Raw genomic sequence first — 20,932 nt, 5'->3', positions numbered from 1 at the left:
TAGAGTAATCTTGGTTGTAGGTTCTTCCCTTTTATCACTTTAAATATATTGTGTCACTCCCTTCTGGCTTGTAGAGTTTTTGCTGAGAAATCAGCTGTTAACCTTATGGGAGTTCCCTTCCATGTTATTTGTCATTTTCCCCTTGTTGCTTTTAAAATTTTTTCTTTGTCTTTAATTCTTGTCAGTCTGGTTACTATGTGTCTTGGCATGTTTCTCCTTGGGTTTATCCTGCCTGGGACTCTCTGTGCTTCCTGGACTTGGGTGGCTATTTCTTTTACCATGTTAGGGAAGTTTTCAAATAATCTCTTCAGATATTTTCTTGGGTCTTTTCTCTATCTCTTCTCCTTCTGGGACCCCTACAATGCAAATGTTGGTGTGTTTAATGTTGTCCCAGAGGTCTCTTAGGCTGTTTTCATTTCTTTTCATTCTTTTTTCTTTATTCTGTTCTGTGGCAGTGATTTCCACCTTTCTGTCTTCCAAGTCACGTATCCATTCTTCTGCCTCAGTTATTCTGCTATTGATTCATTCTAGTGTATTTTTCTTTTCAGTTATTGTATTGTTCATCTCTGTTTGTCCTTTAATTCTTCTGGGTGTTTGTTCCTTAATTCTTCTAGGTCTTTGTTAAACATTTCTTGCCTCTTCTCAATCTTTGCCCCCATTCTTTTTCCAGGGTCTGGATCATCTTCAATATCATTATTCTGAATTCTTTTTCTGGAAGGTTGCCTATCTCCACTTAATTTAGTTGTTTTTCTGGGGTTTTATCTTGTTCCTTCATCTGGTACATAGCCCTCTGCCTTTTCATTTTATCTCTCTGTGAATGTGGTTTTCATTCTACAGGCTGCAGGATTGTAGTTCTTCTTTCTTCTGCTGTCTGTCCTCTATTGGATGAGGCTATCTAAGAGGCTTGTGCAAGGTTTCTGATGGGAGGGACTGGTGGTGGGTAGAGCTGGCTGTTGCTCTGGTGGGCAGAGCTCAGTAAAACGTTAATCTGCTTGTCTGCTGATGGGTGGGTCTGGGTTCCCTCCCTGTTGGTTGTTTGGCCTGAGGTGACCCAACAATGGAGCCTACAGTCTCTTTGGTGTGGTTAATGATGGACTCTGGGAGAGCTCAAGGAGTACTTCCCAGAACTTCTGCTGCCAGTACCCTTGTCCCCGCTGTAAGCCACAGCCATTCCCCACCTCTGTAGGAGACCCTCCAACACTAGCAGGTAGGTCTGGTTCAGTCCCTTAGGGGGTCACTGCTCTTTCATCCTGGGTCCTGACACACACACTACTTTGTGTGTGCCCTCCAAGAGTGGAGTCTCTGTTTCCCCCAGTCCTGTTGAAGTACTGCAATCAAATCTCGCTAGCCTTCAAAGTCTGATTCTCTGGGAATTCCTCCTCCCGTTACCAGATTCCCTGGTTGGGAAGCCTGATGTGGGGCTCAGAACCTTCACTCCAGTGTGTGGACTTCTGTGGAATAATTGTTCTCCCATTTGTGAGTCACCCACCTTGTGGGTGTTTGATTTTATTATGATTGCGCCCCTCCTACTGTCTCATTGCAGCTTCTCCTTTGTCTTTGGATGTGGGGTAATTTTTTGGTGAGTTCCAGTGTCTCCTGTCAATGATTGTTCAGCAGTTAGTTGTGATTCCAGTGTTCTCACAAGAGGGAGTGAGCGCACATCCTTCTACTCCACAATCTTGAACAAATCCCCAGTTTTATGGTTTTAAAACCAGGATTAAGCAAATGTTAAGTTAAAACCAACAGGTGTCACTTATATAATAATGGTTAAGAAGGGAGCATTTTAAGCTAGAAATGCCATTGAAAATATGAAATCTTTCCTCATATTAAGAAAATGTTTAAAAATAATTTGTCACAGGAATTTAAAATAGTCTGATGGTCCTGTTGAATGAGATCAATTATGATTATGCTCTGAATTTTTATTCATTTCATTCTCACTTTTCTTCTGCTCACCCACACATCCCTGATAACCAGAGAAATGGTGAAGAGAAAATGTTCTTTTGAGCTCTAGCCTCAGTTTTCAGTGCCGTTACACTGCATATTAACAAGTCACATGCTTTGGTCTCAGGTTGGAAGTGGCAGAGAGAACATTTTTATACCAGTGTGTAAAGAACTTTAAGACATAGCTTATCCTCCATTCAGATAAGAAATGGAATATCAATCCAACCAACAAACAAACAAAACATTCTCAACTATGGTTACTTTGAGACCAATCCTAGATCTTCATGTGGTCCAGCCCCACCTTGGCATATGTCCCATCCATCTTGGCATAGCTCTGACTGAAGGTAAAAACAAGTTCTCTCAGAAGAGCATCTGCCATCTTGTATCAAATCTAAGAGCTCACCAATTGTTAAGATGTATCCCTATTTTATGTGCCACAGAGAGAGAAACAGTGCTGCCAATCAAACTATGGTACTGTGTTTTATCTCATCAAACATAGGTTGCATCTTAATTTCAGAGATGTTAAAGTGCAAAAGGGATCAATGAATTTAAGTAAGCATTCCTCTTCTGGACCTGAAGGAAAGGCTTTTGGTTCTACATTTCTGCCAAGTAAGCAATAAAAAGGAAAAGTATTCTAAATGTGGCATTTATACATTCAATATAGCAAAAAGGATGTCAGGTGATACAGAAATACTAGAACCATTCTGAGTAGACTATTCAGAACGTAAAATGATACTTGTAATTATTATTAAACATACACGGTGAACTGATGGTATTTCTTTTCTTTCTCTATGTTGATTATAGAAAGGAAAATGTTATTATCTTATCCATGTTTAGATCCCTCTCAGGTCGAATTGTTGGAGGTGTTTGGTGGTTCTTTACACTCATCATTATATCATCTTATACTGCTAACCTCGCTGCTTTCCTGACTGTCGAGAGAATGGTCTCCCCCATAGAAAGTGCGGAAGACCTGGCCAAACAAACAGAAATTGCCTATGGAACATTGGATTCAGGGTCAACAAAAGAATTTTTCAGAGTAAGTGGAGGGGAAAACTAAAAAGGAAATGTTCATAACTTTCAAATTCAGGCAATTTTGCCAATTATTATATTATGGGCTCTAGCTATTATAAGTTTTGCAAACATAATGGTAACTGCTATGTTTAAACATAGCAATGCTATATACTTCTACTTGGATTTTATAATCACTTTAATATGAAAAAGCTAATTGATTTATTCACATTGCAAGAGGGACCCTTACTAAGGAAAAGTAACAATAAAAAGGTAAATAAAGCAACTTTATAACATAATTAATCCAAAGATTCCAATATTCATAATGCTATGAAGATACTTCATCTGGCAAGATTTGGATTTATCTATGCTTTGGAATTTAGAGCATAAAAATGAAAGCATGGCTTTTTTTTTTCCAAAGAATATATTTACCTTGCTGCATTTGAATCCCAAAACCTTAATTTCATGTTATAGTACCTATATGATGTTTATTATTCTATAATCTATTCTGTAACAATGGATTTCAAAGCAATATATTTGCTTTCTCACATGATAATGGGAACAAGAACTACTAAGTTCTAGCACCTTTGTAAAACATTGTATGATATTGCATTTTTGCTGATTTCTCTGCTTTTGCAGATAAAATTGTTCAAACTGATATAATTGCGTTTCACGTATGGATATAATTCCTTTGGCTTGCCATCATGATGGCAGGTATTTTGGAGGTTTTGGGGTTTTTAGCTGTTTGTACCACTATAAGGATGAATTTTTTGATCTGTGAATCTCTTTCACTCTGCTTTTACTTAAATCCAGAAATTTCACAATGTGTGATCAGAGATAAGGTTTAATTTTGTGACTTTAGAACCAAAAAACTAAAAAGTGGTCAGGGTGAAATTTTCACAAATATTTCATTAGGTAATTGTGGCATCTTATATTTAACATCAATTGCTTAGAGACTAAATATTTAGTAATTTAGAAGACAAGATATGTTTCACTATTTCCTAAACTATTGTGTAAAATTAATGATAGCCCTTTAAAGTAAATTCACACTTATACACAGTACTTGGGAGATTACATTTTCATTTTAAATGTGTATATTTATTGTTTTCTCACTCAGCTTGGAAATTAAAAACAACAAAAGATACTACTCCTTAAGCCAGCCTTAACTTTCATGCACTTGAATTTCAATAATATTTCTTTTAAAAAAAATTCAATTATAGTATTCTTAGATATGACAGATGTTTATGTAACACTAAATCAGGAACAAATCACTCAAAAATTGTGCCAAACCCATCATTGCACATTGTTTTCAAAAAAACAGGCAGTGAACACCTTTGTCAACAATTTGGAGCATTACTAATAGATATAAAATTTGTAAATTATAAACTATTTGTAGATTTTTCTAAAACTGTGAATAATAGTCATGACAATATATTTTATTAACAATATTCTATGGATAAACTTAATTAGCCAAATTTTTTAACTTACTGAGTGCATTCCAGTCTCTAAAGCTTAATATAGTAACACATAATTCAGTACTTTTACACATAATTCAGCATAATTTCAGTACTTTTCTGGAAATCTGTGTTTCCACCCAAAAGAAACTAGGTAAAATTTAGTGACTTTGACTAAAAACCATTATGTATATGCATCAAAATAGAATACAAATTTGTGCTATCATTTACATTTTACTGAAAAATGATGACTGATTTTCATGTAAATAAAGCAGATATTTGTAGGTTCATCATTTTGCCTTGAGTGAGAAAGGGGAAAAGAAATATCATATTGATTCCCTGAAAATGTTTCAAAAATAACTCACTGTAGAGCTCTTTGGCATCAAATACATTGAGAATGTTATTTCTAATCTTTATAGAGTTTTTAAAAACTGCTCAATTTTGAAAAACTAATGAAGTAGGTAAGAGAATATATTGATTAGAAATATAGGAATAAGGAAAGCTGCTTCCTAGATACAGAGCCTCCCATATAAGTAGTGCAGTCACCATGCCCTGTTTCCTTTCTGTCCCACCCAATTATAGTTTTAAAATTGAAAGAGTGTTATATGTATAGGTATTTATGTTGCAGAATAGTTTGAACCCTAATAGGACAGGAAAATAATTTTCCCTGGAAGCATACTTCCAGGAATGCATAAATTTGAGTTCTCTGATAAAAATCTCCTTCATTTCCTACCCTATGTTCTCCCTCCTCTCTCATACATGATCACCTGGTTTAAATAAATCATTTGTCTGATGGGTTGTTGAGGAAACAGAACGTGAAAGGTATTTTTGCCCTTGTCAAAAATGTTTTCTTATAAGAACACAGTAATGGTACATCTATCAGCTTCACTAAACTGCCTCAGGAAATGAATACTCAGCATTTCAAAAAATGTTGCAGTTGTTCTGGAAAAAGAATTAGGCCATGGGAGAAAATTACATCAGAATTCAACTGTTGCCTTGGTTTTGTACCATTATGAAACTTGATATGTTTCATGTTCTGTGCCACTTGTTAAGCATACACATAGAGGCATTTAAAGGAATTTTGTACTTGTCACTTAATGACAGGCTTTTTTAAGGTACTTTTACATTATTATAAACCTGATTTAAACACACTGATTTTCATTTCAGTGCAGATTTTATCCTGTACCTGTTTCAGTCATCAGTGAAATCATGAATGCATAAATGAGATGGATTAGTATTTCAGGGCTTATAATATTATCAAATAGTACATTGATAAGCTCTTACTGGAACATCAGTCTTGCTGCATAAGCTACTAAAAGCAGGAAATAATTTACCTGATAACAATGTAAATATCAACTATAGTGCATGACATTTTTACATATTTTCTATTAAAAGCAGAAATGGCAAAATACTTAATTTTGAAAAATTAAAAGGATGGCACATTTTTAAATCTCCAAGAATTATTATAAGTAATGAAATAATGTTTTAAATAGTTTCCCATGCATTGTGTTTCACAATAAAGATGAAACAAGTAAATCTGAGATCAATTTTATAATTTAAAAAAAATGACATATTATCTTTGCTTATTACCTTGAGCATATTCACTCCCCAAACCTGATCTTTAAGTAGATATCACAATTGAAGATAAAGATGTAAAAGTCCCACTATCACTACATTTATGAGCTTACTGGGTCTGCAAAAATCTCATTTTAGTCTGTCTCATCAAATTTATAAAAATTACCTTATCCTCATTCCCTAGCAAACACCCTCTTACAGTCACAAGTAAGGCACAGCGATATTATTTCCAGTCCTTTACCTCCTGAATTTCCCAACCTCACCCTCTCCACCATGTGGACTTGATTTTATCTAAACCATGCCCCTTTAAATCAGAATCAGAATTTCTAAACATTAACATAGTGACACACCATATAAATTTTTTTTCCAAAAAAGTTTCTTTCATCATTCCTCTATTTTCCACTGAGAGTGTGTATTTTATAATTTCTATTATACATAAGAAACTAAGCATAATTACACTACAGATTCCTCTTTCTTCTGGACTTCAAAGGAATTAATTTAACTTCTTTTGCACTTAAGGTATATGTAATTCAATATATTTAAACAAAAACAGTAGTAATTTTCCTCACATTAATATTATGGGAATGGACATCTATAAAATATCAATGACCTAAAGGTATTTTATTCCTTTAAAAAAATCATTTGCTTTAATATTATGTTGCATTCTATATAGTTAAATTATCTTCATAATTACCAAGCCCTAAAAATACTCTTTTTCCATTTTGCTGCCTTAGTTTTGTTTAGCTGTTCTCTTTTCCTTTAATAAGATATAAAAAATAAGTAGAAAATTGCCAAGTAACTAGCATGATTCTCATATTCTTAAAATTTTTCAAAAGAAATTTAATTAAAATAATACTCAGATTTTATTTCCTCTGGTTTCAATGTAGTATACATAGTGAAGCAAAAAATATATAGAGAACTCTGTACCTTTTGGGGTGTAACTCTGAAGTGATCAATACATTAAAAAAAGTGATTATATGCCTAAATGATGTTGTTTAGCAACACATCTAAATTGAAATCATCAGGATAGATGTTTAAACACAATCAGTATCAAGTGATCCAGAGAGTTGATCATTTTCAGAAATTGGAACTCATTATAAAATGGAGTAGTTCATACTCTAGAAGAGAACTTCATTATCAGAGATGGAGTGAATGAGGCCTGGCAACATGGCCTCCCTAGTGGATCTCATGGTTAAGGGTTCTGAATCCAGATACTCTTCTGTCCTGGTACAATATAGAATCTTTGCAACTGAATTATATCTGGCATAAAATTTTCCTAATGTGAGGATTTCTGTAGCCAGAAGTAACCTGTCATTACCTAAACACGCATACACAAACATATCAGAATCTCTGAATCATGAGATATTTTCAAGTGTTAATAACATAAAAACATTTCAGAGGATACAGGATATCTATTTCCTATCTGATATTTATCACCATTTGAATATACATTAACATAAAATATCTGGGGTTTTTTGGTGTTTAGGTATGCAAATCTCTTATTGTGTGACTTATTATATAGATTTATTGATTACTAAATTTCCACCTTATGAAGCCAAAATTTTGAATACCACTTTTATCAGTTTCTTTGTTCACCTGAGTAATTTGCTTTTACCCAAAACATGTATTCTTAAATTTGCTATTTGGGTACCTTGTTGATTATTGAAGATCTTCTTCTTGTTGGATTCTATCTTCTGGTAAACAAAACAAGATTGGTGTAAATAAGTATACATGCTACTCAGGATTTGGCCTCATGCTTAGATTTAGGTTTGACTGAAGTCTCCATTACTTTTAATTTGGATCCAGATGCAAAATTTCCACATCTTGCTATTGAACAAAATTAATTGCACCAGATAAAAGTCTGTGTGTATCATTGTATTGTCAAACACCAAACAGGATTTGGGCTTTTCTATTTTATTAAATATATCCTTTGGGGACATTTGAGTTCATTTGGATATATTTTCGTGTGAAAAAATGTGTGGATGAAAAAATCTAATATGAATGCAGATACCGACAAAATGAATTGGATAAATTAAGTCCTGCAAATAATGTAGATACAGCCCAAATAAACAAAAATATAAGTAAGTTTCTTGGCTGAAGTCAAGGGATTAGAAAAACTAACTCTCCAAAATATAAAGTGGGAAAACAAGAATTAGTTCTCTTTAAAGTTTAATATATGTTCTATTTGGAGATTTTGTTAAAAAAGGTCTAAAAATGTTTTGGTGAACCTAGTTTGATTCTTGTTTTATGGATATTTGGTTTGTAAACTAGGGCAGATTTCTCCTCCTCCTTTGGTGTTCAAATACTGACTTGATAGGGACTGCACATTTTGTATATATTTTTTTAGAATGGTTTACATTAAAACTTTGAGGCATGGAAAAATATGAAAATAAAACAATATAACAACTCTCCTTGTTTGTTATAATTCAGTACAACTCTCTCTATGGCTGTCTACATTTTATAATAATAATAAGTTGTTCTTTAAGCAGTTGAGTAAGGTAGTTATTATGACATGAGGTACCTTTTTCTCCAAATATCACTTTTAAATGTCTTTCATTTCAGTGATTTTCTTAAACAGTTGTAAAAGGCAGTTTTCTAATTGTAAAAGAATAATGTTATTATGGCAAATTGCAATTAGAGGGTAACGTAGAAGGTTTTATCCTTATCTCGGTTCAGTCAATATTAACATCTTGTTCCCTTCTTTCCTGTATTTAATTTTATTTTAATGTCCTCCAGAGATCAAAAATAGCAGTGTATGAAAAGATGTGGACCTACATGCGATCAGCAGAGCCATCAGTGTTCACTAGGACTACAGCTGAGGGAGTAGCTCGTGTCCGAAAATCCAAGGGCAAATTTGCCTTTCTCCTGGAGTCCACTATGAATGAATACATTGAGCAGCGAAAGCCATGTGACACAATGAAAGTGGGAGGAAATCTGGATTCGAAAGGCTATGGAGTAGCAACACCCAAGGGTTCTTCATTAAGGTGGGTGGAATAGTATAACAATATAACATGTGTTGTTATAGTATTCCACCTTCCCTGATGTCCCTGAGAGAATTATTTTGTTTTGTGTGTGAACATGGTATGTTTGTTTGTTTTTCTGTTTCTCCATTTCATATTTTTTGCTCAACAATCAGGTATTTTTTTTTAATTTTAGAATAATTAATCTTAATTGACATATATCTTTTAAGGCCATATAAAAACCAAACTGGTTGAACACTAGCTGCTTCCAGTGGGCCTAAAACATGGGTAGCATTTGCTTCTATATCTCATCAACTTTTTTTGGTCACTGAAATCTACATTCTCATTGTGTCAGTAATAATTCTACATTTTTTCATTATTTTTAAAATTATGCCTGCCTGCTAGTTTCTAAGAAGAAATCAATATCTTCTAGAAAAACACTTTTTTTCCATTTCAATGTTTCATTTATTATGACATCATTATATTTTAGAAAATCCTGAGTTGTATCAATGCTAACTTTGTAAATCACATTTATTTATAAATGCAATTATGATCAGAGGGAAAACTGGGCTCTGATTTTATTGTGCTTACTCAAGTCACACTCTCTACTGTTGCAAAGGGAGTATGGGGTAAGTAAGATCTGTAAAATTAGACCCAGTAACAATTCAAAATTGTTCACACATAGACCCCTAAAATGTGACTTATGACCAAAGCATCACACATGTGGTTGGTAGTCCACATGTGTTAAAAGTGAGACTTTGTTTCTTAAGGAAATGTTGGTAAAATCTGCCCTTTTCACCCTTTTGGTCCTGGACATAGAAAATTCACATGTTTATGTCCAGGAGGCAGAGTTTCCTATTTTCCTTAAGTAACAAAGGCTGCTGTTGAATTGCTGGGGTTAGAGCAAAGCTGGGGTCAAAAGTGACGACTGATAAATTACTCTGGTCTCAGTGCTGCTTAGGAGAGATTCATACAAAGCACAGATTCAAGAAGAAATCAGAATCTTTGCCAAAGGAATTAACCAAGAACCTGGTCTTGAAAAATGATGCTTCTGGTAAGCCTTTGAAAAATGAAGGTAATGAGACCTGTACTGTTGCCTAGTAGGAGTGAAAACAATATAAAATTATATGATTGGTTTCAAAAAGGGAACTGCAATGTACTTTAGGTATATGTGCTGGGTGGGGGAGAAGTTGAGACAGATATAAGAAACAAATACTAGTACCGAAAAGTTTGTGTTAAAACAGTATTTTGTGTTTGCAAACAACACTGTAATAATTCGAGAGGGGTTCCATGGTATGTTCAAAAGGGACAATTTTTAAAGGAGATAGAACAAAATTAGCCAGCAAAGACATATTTGGGTGTAGACTTTGGCAATACTGAAGTCAGGTTTATTTGAACACACTTCGCATATGAAACTGGAGAAATGTGCACGGAGAAAGCCAAACAAATAAATTATCTATGATAAAATTCTACCCAAAAAGATTTCAGCCATTCAGAAACTAAAAGTGACATTAGAATATTTGGTCTTTAAGGGAATATTTTGTTTGATGCAACATGAGAAATATGTAATATCAATGAGGCCATGTGGCAAATAAATCTCTATCGAAATAGTAGCAAATAGAAAGGGAGACAGCAACAGAGGGTGATATGTAGATTACTGTTCACACTATTGATTACATTCACTGGATGTAGCATTTGCTCTTAATTAATTCTCTGTGGATGTAGCTGCCTTGTCCTCTGTCTTGTGTCTACTGATAAAGTCAAGTTCCAGGGACTGAATTTGGCCCTCAGATAAGCGTGCGCCTGACTCCCATTGATAGCAAGAGTGTTCCCTCTTAAATGTACCACTTTGTCAAATCCACACTACAGGGATTGTTTAGGGAGAAGCTGAAGGGCTTCATCTGTCTAGAACTGTATAATAATCAGCTATTGGCCTCCCCCTCTTTTCCTGTCTTTCCCTGGATCTTGTTAATGAGGCAATTGTTAAACTCAGCTTCCTGGGTTAAGAGTTTGTTTATGTGCTTTGCTTTATACATGCCACAATTTCCTGAGCAAGCTGGCCCCTGCATGCCAAAACCACAGTCATTTTGTCCTGTCTTTGAGAATACTGGAAGTGCACTGAAGGCTAACCACCATTCACCTTACCCACACCTCCTTACTCCCCCACACCCAGCCCAACTAAGCAGGAGGCTCATTAAGCTTAAATTCTCATTCTTATTCAACTAGTAACCTTCTGCTTCAAAAGAGGCAAACTAATATAGAGATGGACCAATAGGCACCTTCTGTATAAATGACGAAATTCAAAATAATTAGTCATCAGAGAAAGATCCAGAGGACATACCTTCATCAAGAGTATCTTTGAAAACTTTCTGCCTCATTTGTTCAGTTGAGACTAAGTCTGTTTTCCCACAAGATCTATTTTCTTAACCAAGTTTTTAGGTTAATAGTTCTGGACACATTGAGATTGGTCTGTTTCATTGTCATTAATTATGGCTTTCTTCCAAACGCTGCTGTTTTGATTCATTGGGTAATATGAGACTTTATGAAAAGGAAAACAATCTTCCTTCTATATAAGTATAACCAGAGAATGCAGACAAATGACTAGCAATCTTCTGTTGATCTAGGGAGTTTTTTTATTTCCAGATCTTGCTGTTTGGTCAAAATGCTTCAAAATAAATGTCACAGAAAAGAGTAAGAGTAGGATATATAATCAGGATGGAAAATCAAGACTTGGGTCTTTAATGTAGGCTTTAAAACACAGGCAATCAGGATCATCACAGAGCATATATCTGTGACTAGGGTAACAAATATTAAACCAGTTATGACTCGCACCCATCTTTATGGCAGAGAATGATATGCAAAGCTCCCTATTGTTCAGAGAGACTTTATTTCAGGCTAGCGTTTGCTGGGCATACACATACGTAGCATTTCACAATGTTAAAACCATCAAGCTATCACTAACGGCTCTCAGTAACAGAAGGCCAGTAAGTATGCTCAGAAATTATCAGTATATTATGATTTGACATAGATTCTCCAATTTGTAGGTGATAGAATGATGCCAGGTATATTGATGTTGTTAAATTTAGAATCTATAAATTTTAAAATTGAAAAGGAAAGCAATTATAGGTAAGTGTACCTACAAGCTATAAATATCAGTGAGTCAAAAAACTTAAATCTTACTGGCATTACTATTTGTTTTTCTAAGTTACCTTCCAAAGAAAACTTTCAGGTCTTATTGTGAGATAAAAGGGTAAAATCTCTTATGTTTCACTATCTCCCTACTTTGATATTTCTCCTGAATCTTCTTTCCACATACACAATGCCATTTATTCTACATGAACTTCCTTCTCATCCCTTCTCCAGTACCCTTGGCAATCCAAAACTCTTGTAAAAGCCTTCACTGGTTGAGAAATTTTTAAAGGTTGTTTTAAAATAGACACTCTAGATGGCATAGCAATGTGATGTAAAGTTTAGATGAAAGAGGAAGTGTATTTTGACTATACTATCAATACTATCAACTTTACTATGCAACTTTAGTATAGATACGTACTATACTATAGTATTTATTATCTAGGAAAGTTGTATACTTTACTATCAAAATAGTAGTTTCTTTAGTGTATTATCTATAATACACTAGTTTCTAGACTCTCAACTTTACCATGCAATAAGTAAACTGATAAAGATTGTTTAGAGTAAATCATAATTTATTTAATACAGATTTACTGACTATTAAATAGTTGTTAAATGAGAAATACCCCTTTTAAAAATATTCATGGTATCTAGTATCTTCAAGTACTTCCAGGAAACAAAGAAGTGGATCATATCTTCAGAATTTTCCTGGCCTTTGTAAAGATTTTTATGCTTGACCCTAATGTTTGAAGCCACATTAAAAAAACTAGTGTCCTGGGGATTCCATGGCAGTCCAGTGTTTAGGGCTCAGCACTTTCTCTGCTATGGTCCCGGGTTTGATTCCTGGTCGGGGAACTAAGTTCCCACAAGCCGTGGCACAGCCAAAAATTTAAAAATAAAACTAAAAAAGAAAAAAGCTAGTCTCCTATACTTTTATTATTCAATAGGGATAATTCCCATTCAAATTTTGCCTTCTCTAAAGATATTTGTGGAACTGTGCCTAATATAAGACAAATGATCTGTTGTTAAAAAAAAAAAAAGGTCTTTCAAGAGAAAGCAGTTCCAAAAGAACTTGATCAGTGGTTGAAATCTGGGGAAAAGTGAGGCCCATTTGGACTTGCTGATGCCCAGTTACAGGAACCTGTGGCAACAGGAGCTGCTCCTTTGAAACCAGGCACATCATGCTTAGTTTACAACAGGCAATTCAGAGCCCCCACAGCAATATCATGGCAGAGGAGAGGAAGTACTAAGAATGGGAATTAGAATAACACATCTTCATTGGACTTTTTATTTCAGTATTTAACACAATCACTGACCTCATAAGACACTTGTCTCAAGTCTAAATCTGTATCAGGGTAAGTAGAGTTCTCTGTAGGCCAAATTATGTTTCTTCAACTTGGGAGTATTTTTTTAGGGCAGATGTATTAAATTTAATATTCAAATTCATGTGTGAAAAATATATTATCTTGAAGGAACCACTTTCCTACATAAAATTTCTGAGATATATTTAGTCATAAGTTCAGGTATACTTGGAAAGTTTAGAAAGAAGGAATTTGCTGGATGCTGTGTGTGACACTAAAGTTGTGGTCTGTTTTTGGTATTAGTAACAAGTCAATTGTTAGCACTTAATGTAGACACTAGTAAAACTTAAAAGTACAGAAATTTAAAGTGAGTACTTAATATTACTTAGCAGCACTTGGCCTCAAGTAAATATACTTTTAACTTATTTTCTGGAAACGAGTTGCAGCAGATTAGTACACAAGTATGGGTTTATTTTTAACTATTATGGAAAGGGAGAGATATGTTTTCATTTATGAATATCCCTCATTTTATTAGGTGCCATATTAAAAGATGCTACAGATAACTTAGTTTTTGAACTTAGTTTTTTGTGATCCCATTATGTTTTGGAACATAGTCTGTTCCAAAACAGACTCATTGTCTGTTCCAAAACAGACTCAACATTGTCTGTGTCCAAAACAGACACACTCATACAAAAATCATTTGCACCTCTCAGCATAAATGCACACAAACACATGCAAATCCCCCTGGTTGTGATATGCTTAAACACTTACTCAGTTTGCTATTAGAGATGTGGGTACCAAGTATTTTACATTCACAAACTGAGATGTCACATGGTAAAGGTATCAATGCTAAATGTGTCCCAGGGGAAAATAATCCCCTTTAGATTTCATGCATCCCATTTTTCTCTTGCTAGATATTGAGTACAGTAGGAAACATAACACTTTCTATTGCCATTTGAAATTTTAGATTTTTCATTTAGCTCTTTCCTGCAGTTAAAAGATGATTAAATTTACAGCTCCCCATGAAAAGGAAAAAAATCCTGCATTTTTCTGCATTTCTTTAAGATCACCAAGTACTATACATTTTCCATTCTCCCTGCTTGTAAAAAGAAAAAAATGCCAATATGATTTGCCTTCATTCATTTGCCAATTTATTCAACAGATGGTTGCTGGGTTCCACCTGAGAATTTACCAGAGAGTTTTCAAGTTGTTCATTCTGGGGATGTTTTGTGGCTGCCGTAGGTAACACCACCTGAAAGTTTAAATTCAGTGTTTACCTGTATATGCCTCCTCTCCATTACACTTAGAAACTATATTTTAGTAACTTGCCTGAGAAACGTGGATAATTTGTGGCTGTTTTAGTTTATACCACTTCAAAGAGGATTAAATTTAATAAGATAAAACTGCTACAAAAGAAGTTTAACAGTTTAAGCCTTCACAACCTGATTTGACAAGAGATCTAAGTTTAGATCTCAATTTTGACAGTTCTGTGAAAAGCCAGAATTCCAAGCTGTTGTTCTTTAGTCCCACACAATTGTCTTATAAACAAATATATTAAGTGTAAAGAATCCCCCAAAAGAATATCTATATCCTATAAAATTCAAGTTAATTCAGTTGCAACACACAACTAATGTGAGTGTAGAACCTATAGCCAACCAAGTCAAGCAGCCTTGACCTACCCATGCCACGTGTATTTAGGAAACATATAGTTGTATCTAAGGATAAAGTTCATAATCTGATATGTAATAAACGTGCTGTAGATGAACTTATCCCTATATTAGTAGTGTATTTAAGTGTTTCCTCTTGATATATGTCTAATAGTTTGACAGGTTCCATATTATGTCACTCATCTTTACACATCATCTCACTACAAGGATTGGTTTCCAGAAGCAATTGCAGTGCTAGCGCTCAGGTTATAAAGGGGACACAAAGGAACAACAAAGCAAGTGAAAAGGGGTCTCTTTGGCCAAGACAATATCAGCCAAGATGGGGCTGGTTTATTATTCATATTTAAGAGAAGGAAGATAGAATAGTTTGGCAGTCATTTGGAATGAACTGGGAAATAGTAAAGACCCTAGTTTAGAATTATATTCTGCTTTAATTTAAGTAGGGATAAGAAACTGTAGGTCATTTATTTAAATATTTATTTCTCCCCAAAAATCAGTCCTATAATTCTTGTTTTCAGAATGAAATAACATACATTTGAAATAGCTTTGCCACAAACATAGTCATACACACCTGGCAACACCTGAATAGAAAAGTCACCATTCGAATTTTTAAAATACCTAGCCTGGCCACAAGCCTTCTCAGAAATGGGCATTATATTGATTATGAGAACATTTTAAAAATAATAATCATAAAAACAGAAGTTAGAAATACTGTGAATACATTGTTTATCCTCCTTAATACCAGGAATAGCTTTTTCATGATTAAAAGTAGTTTATGTTAAATGGACAGATTCCAAACTTTCTGAAAACCTAAAATTCATTGTTAGGACTCATTCACAGAATGAAATACACTTTCAGAAACTTCGTAAAGCCATGTCAATATGTTTCTTTACTGTCACACAACTCAACAATGAAAGAATCATTAAAGGCATAAAAATTTTCTTAGCATTAATTCTGCCTTTCAAAGTATACAATACCAAAATATGGAAGAAATCTATCACTGTAAATACTATTGACCAAACAAAGTCATGACATCATATTGAAATAATCTAGATTTTATTTATCTTAACTTTTTCTCTAGGGTACTCAATGAAGAAATTAATACACAAATATTTTTTACAGAAATGTTAAAAATTCAATCTGTTTTCTCTAAGTGTTAACTATTTGGGAGTTTGCCAAAATAAAAATCAAATTGGAGTCAATCAAACAAATGTGACACAAGCAACTCACTTTCAAAGACAACATAAGAGTATATGGACCCTCTCCATTGTTGCTTCACTACACAAAAGATTATATAAAAACTGTCAAGAACTACCTGCAAGGCCTCTGCTATTATAGAAGCCTAGTTGTTTCATATTTGGAGCTGACAGATTTGCAACTTCTGAACATCCTTTTAGATATAGTAACAGGCCAGAATCCTGTTAGTAACTAAGAGAAGACATCATCAGACACCCGGTCCCTAGTTTCCCCTCTTTTCAGGAATTTGCAACTAGGATCACAAAAAAAGTATTATCAATAAGTACAGCTGCTCTAAGTTGCTAACACCTTTAGCATGAAAAGTAAATTTAAAAGATAAAAAGAATGTGAAATAAAAAACTTAAAATTAAACCAAGTATCCAGAACCCTAAATCAATGCCCTAACTTTTGGCTTATATTTGAGGCTAGGCTAATCAGAGGTAAATAGAAGTAAATGGGATCCAAGAAAAACTGACCTGATTGTCTTCCAGAGTAAAAATGAAGGTCATAGACTAAAAAAAAGAATTATTTACTATGAAATGATATAGCAATGATAATATCATATAATGCAAAGAATCAGTTAATCTATTATTTAATTAATGTGCTTTTTAATTTGTTCACTTTTAAGACATAATGTTTAAATTTAGCTTAACATAGAGCTCTAAAAATTGCTGAGCAATGTATTTCTAAAGTGAAACAATAATAGTAGCAGTACAGCATTATAGCTTTCAAACCACTTCCACATATATATATTTTTTACTTGCTCCTTTTAACCCTTTTATGATGTCATTTTGTTACAGAGGAAGACATTATAAATTAGAGACGTTAAGTGACTTGCCCACAGTCTCACACAGCTGAGATTGGAACGGAGATCTTCTGACTCTCTCCAGTGCTCTTATAGGAAAAGAACAAAAAAAGAAAAAAAACGTATTAATATAAATATAGTTTACTTTGAAAACTTACTGAACAGGTTCTATGATTATTCCGTGCTGCAGTTTCAGCAACACTGATAATTTCAAGGCATATTGCAAATAGCCATATAAGAGCTCAAGAAACTATAAAGTTTAATTAATATTAAAAACTAAATAAACTCTTGATAAGTTAAGGAAATTACACAGAGGTAGATTTTGGGTCAACACAAAGAAAGATTTTACAACAATTAAAACTGGTCCAAAAAATGGGGGGAAATTGGCTATGATTCTCGACATCAGAGTTGTTCAAACAGAAATAGAAGGGATTCCCACATCTCTTAGAGAGTACTGTGACAGTGACATCAAAATTCCCTTCTCACTTTGAGAGTCTGAGATTCTGAGTCATGCCCTGAACTATCTTTAGCAAAACAACCAAAGAATTCTCTTATACCTCTTTGAAGTTGTGGACACCTAATAACACTGGGGGAAAATTCATCCCCAGAACATCAATAGAAACTCATCAGGTTTTGGAATTAAGTAAGTCACTAATTAAGTAAATAGCTGCTTTTATCATAGTCTGTCTACATTGTGAAATGGAAAAGTATTTAAGGAAAGAACTTCTCTGAGAGAACCACAGAGCTAGAGATAGACACAATTCTTTTATATTTATATATAGAGACATTTAAAATTATATACTGAAATCAAATTTTTGGCAACGTACAAATCTGACAAAATTCTTTGGATTATATTAAAGTGGGAATAAAACAGCTAAGGTGATACACATACATGTAGAAGGACTTACTTTGTTTTTTTAAGAATAAAACATATATATCCATATCTAGATATGATAAAAATTGATCTATGAAATGTGGTATCCCGTGGTGGTTCAATATGTAATACTTGAGAGGGTTGATTTTTAAGAGCACCATAATAGCTCCAACAACTTTAGTACTACTTAATTTCTTTTTTATTTTTCCATTCATTATAAATAGCAATCAGTTTATGCCCTGAAGCATGAAGACTGTATAGCCACTGTAATTGCAACCAAGCCTGGCAGTGTACCTACAGTTGTTCTTATTCATAGATTCTCAGATCATTTCAGAATATAAAGATAATTCCATCAAAAACTCTATCGGATAAGTGGGTTCCATGGATGAAGTAGGTGTTTCATAAAATATAATTTACTCTTTTATTCTATTTATAGCACAGCTTTATGATTTTTGAATATATCTGTTTCAGAAAAAAAGGAAAGTCTCTATTTCTGTATATATTCTTTAGAATTTATAGAGTATAGTGGATAAAGGCTGGTTTGTCAAAATAGCCATTCTTAGAATATTCATTAAATATATGAAGTTAAAGTTTCCAAGGAAGAACATGAGAAAAAACATGTATATTTGTAGTTGGAGGAGTTTTATTGTGCCATATTTATATCATGTAACGTTAAAGTGATTAAAGTTCATAGGATGAATCCAACATTAAATAAATGGTAACAGTAATAGATGTATAATATAGAACCTGCCATACAGTGTTTTTTCCCTGCACATTTTCATAATAGCCATTTGAGTAATGACTACAGCATCCTTCATTTTGACGTCTCTGGGATATACTGTGACAACCTGACGTTCCAAAAGTACATCCATTTTCTCACTTGATGTCATTTTACTTGATAAAGAATTTTAATAAGTTACCCAAAGTTAAATAACAATAGCACATGATCTTGTATGGGTTCAGGCTCATTCTTGGTCTCCACTTTCCTCCATGTCTCACAGAATTCAATCAATTGTCTGGTATTTGATTTTTTTTTTTTTATGGGAGCTGGTCACTATCTCTGAAATTACGCCAAGGGGTATATAGGAATTGATGCTAAGGTCAGTTAATTAGACATTGGTCTCTAAAGAGATAAAGTCATTCAAGTAAGAAAAGACCATATCATGTATAACAAACTTACTTTGCTGTACTGCAGAAACTAACACAACATTGTAAATCAACTATATTCCATATCAGAGACCATATAAATAAAAAGGAAATAAAATTTAATAACTACTGTACTACATACCAAGCACATGTATATGAATATATTTTCCCCCACAACCCCTTGACATTGGTTCTACTATCTTCATGTGGACAGATGATGTTGCTGAAATTCAAGTCAAAGAGCTGAGAAATGACAGAACTGGAATAGGAGCCCATTATTATATAATTCCAAAATCCATGCTTGTTTCACTATGCCGCCTTGTTTCTCTCCAAAGACACTGAGAGTACTAGTTAGAGACACATTGAGAAAAAGAAAAATCCCCTCTTTATCTAACCTATGATTCCCTGTTTTGAAAAAACTAAAGCACATAGTTTCTGATCATACCCATGTCTCAGACTTTTTCCAAATGTTTCCATCTAATGAGCTATTAGGGTTTTTTTTCACTTTCACAATAATTCTTGTTCATACTAGATTTAGTACTGCTTCAAACATGGTGTTGCTTGTAGCACTATCATTTTACCCTCAAAAGACATGAAGAACATCAGGGAAATGCATTGAAACATCACAGCATGCCTCTCTCTACTTGGGGAACTTTAGGTACTCCCCGTGGTACACCCTTCATGATTCACTCCAGCTGATGAAAATTACCCAATCAATGCCCTTCCATAAATTACTCTGCTCTAAGTCAGTCTTCAGCTTATTGAAGCTCTAATAAAATAGACTGACTAAAGAGCAGACAGTTTTGTCTCCCTTACACAGCTAATGTTCATTCCCCTTTGGCTTAATCTTTAAATGTATTTTAAGTTCAATTCAATGAATGCCCTAGTATATCAGATAGTTGGTAGTGTCTTGTGAGACCTGAGGAAGGAATCAACCAGAACTGAACTTGACTTTAATACAAGACCATGTTCTATTATTGTTTAACTTTGGGTATTTCTCCCCTAGGAGGAGGACAGAGGAGAACTAACCAGCTCCAGGACCAAGGTAAGAGGGGAGTTTTCTTTCAAAAGAATGGGTTCCATTTATTTGAAGGAAACCCCTCCCCCACCTATTTTTAATCCCTTTTTCTTTATACATTTATATTTTTTAACCCAACAGGATTAGGAAAGCAGCTTGCCACCTATGCATAATAGTTATTTGAATATCCACTTACAAATGAAATAGGAAAAAAATAAAAACCTTCACACAAGTCTTATCAGTTATATGTAAAGGTTTTCCATCATCATTAAATATCAGTGCCAGTTTTCCATTAAGGATTAGATTTTTACATAGGCCTTAGGAAATTGTCATCAGTTGTTAATTTCACTACATGTAAAATATGGATAGTAACTGACAATCAAACCATAATGGATAATGAGGTTACAAAAATATTAAAAGTAAAATCCAAAGTGTTTCTATAGAAAATATATCATTAAGAAAAAAATTTATTAAAATAAGCAGCTGATATAATTTAAATGATACATAATTTGAAATATGGTCAGTTAGACTTTTGGTGTGAAGTAGTATAGGATTAATGAAATTTTTAAGATACCCTATGAAAACTGTGGTTAGAAAAATAAGATGAAAGGGAGGTAATATTGTCTTGAGCAGTACTTCTCCATGCTTATAGAAGCACTTCCCAGGCCTTTTACATTTTCTTTAATGGTTTCCAGTGTTACCTCTCACGTTTTACGTTGTTGTCAATGAACATCATCAGTATTCCCTGCCTTTGGTACTCTATTTCAAATTGGTCCTTCCATAGGGGAGAAATCCAAAGTGGAAACAAGTGAGAGAAT

The 20,932-nt window shown here is 33.9% G+C and overlaps 1 protein-coding gene across 2 annotated transcripts in view; it reads left to right on the top strand.

Moving 5' to 3' along the window:
• Positions 1 to 20,932, top strand: part of GRIA4 (glutamate ionotropic receptor AMPA type subunit 4) — a gene marked incomplete at its 3' end in the record, with an annotated part of 520,821 nt that overhangs the window by 467,751 nt on the left and 32,138 nt on the right. For both annotated transcript variants that reach the window (XM_082845543.1, XM_082845544.1), the window contains exons 12-13: positions 2,779 to 2,977; positions 8,715 to 8,962. In XM_082845543.1, the coding sequence (XP_082701669.1) occupies positions 2,779 to 2,977; positions 8,715 to 8,962 (447 nt within the window). The remainder of the gene's footprint in view (positions 1 to 2,778; positions 2,978 to 8,714; positions 8,963 to 20,932) is intronic.

This window comes from Leucopleurus acutus (assembly GCF_964270905.1).
Source record: "Leucopleurus acutus genome assembly, chromosome: 8".
Classification (NCBI taxonomy): Eukaryota; Metazoa; Chordata; class Mammalia; order Artiodactyla; family Delphinidae; genus Leucopleurus; species Leucopleurus acutus.
This window is presented reverse-complemented; position numbering and strand designations above follow the sequence as displayed.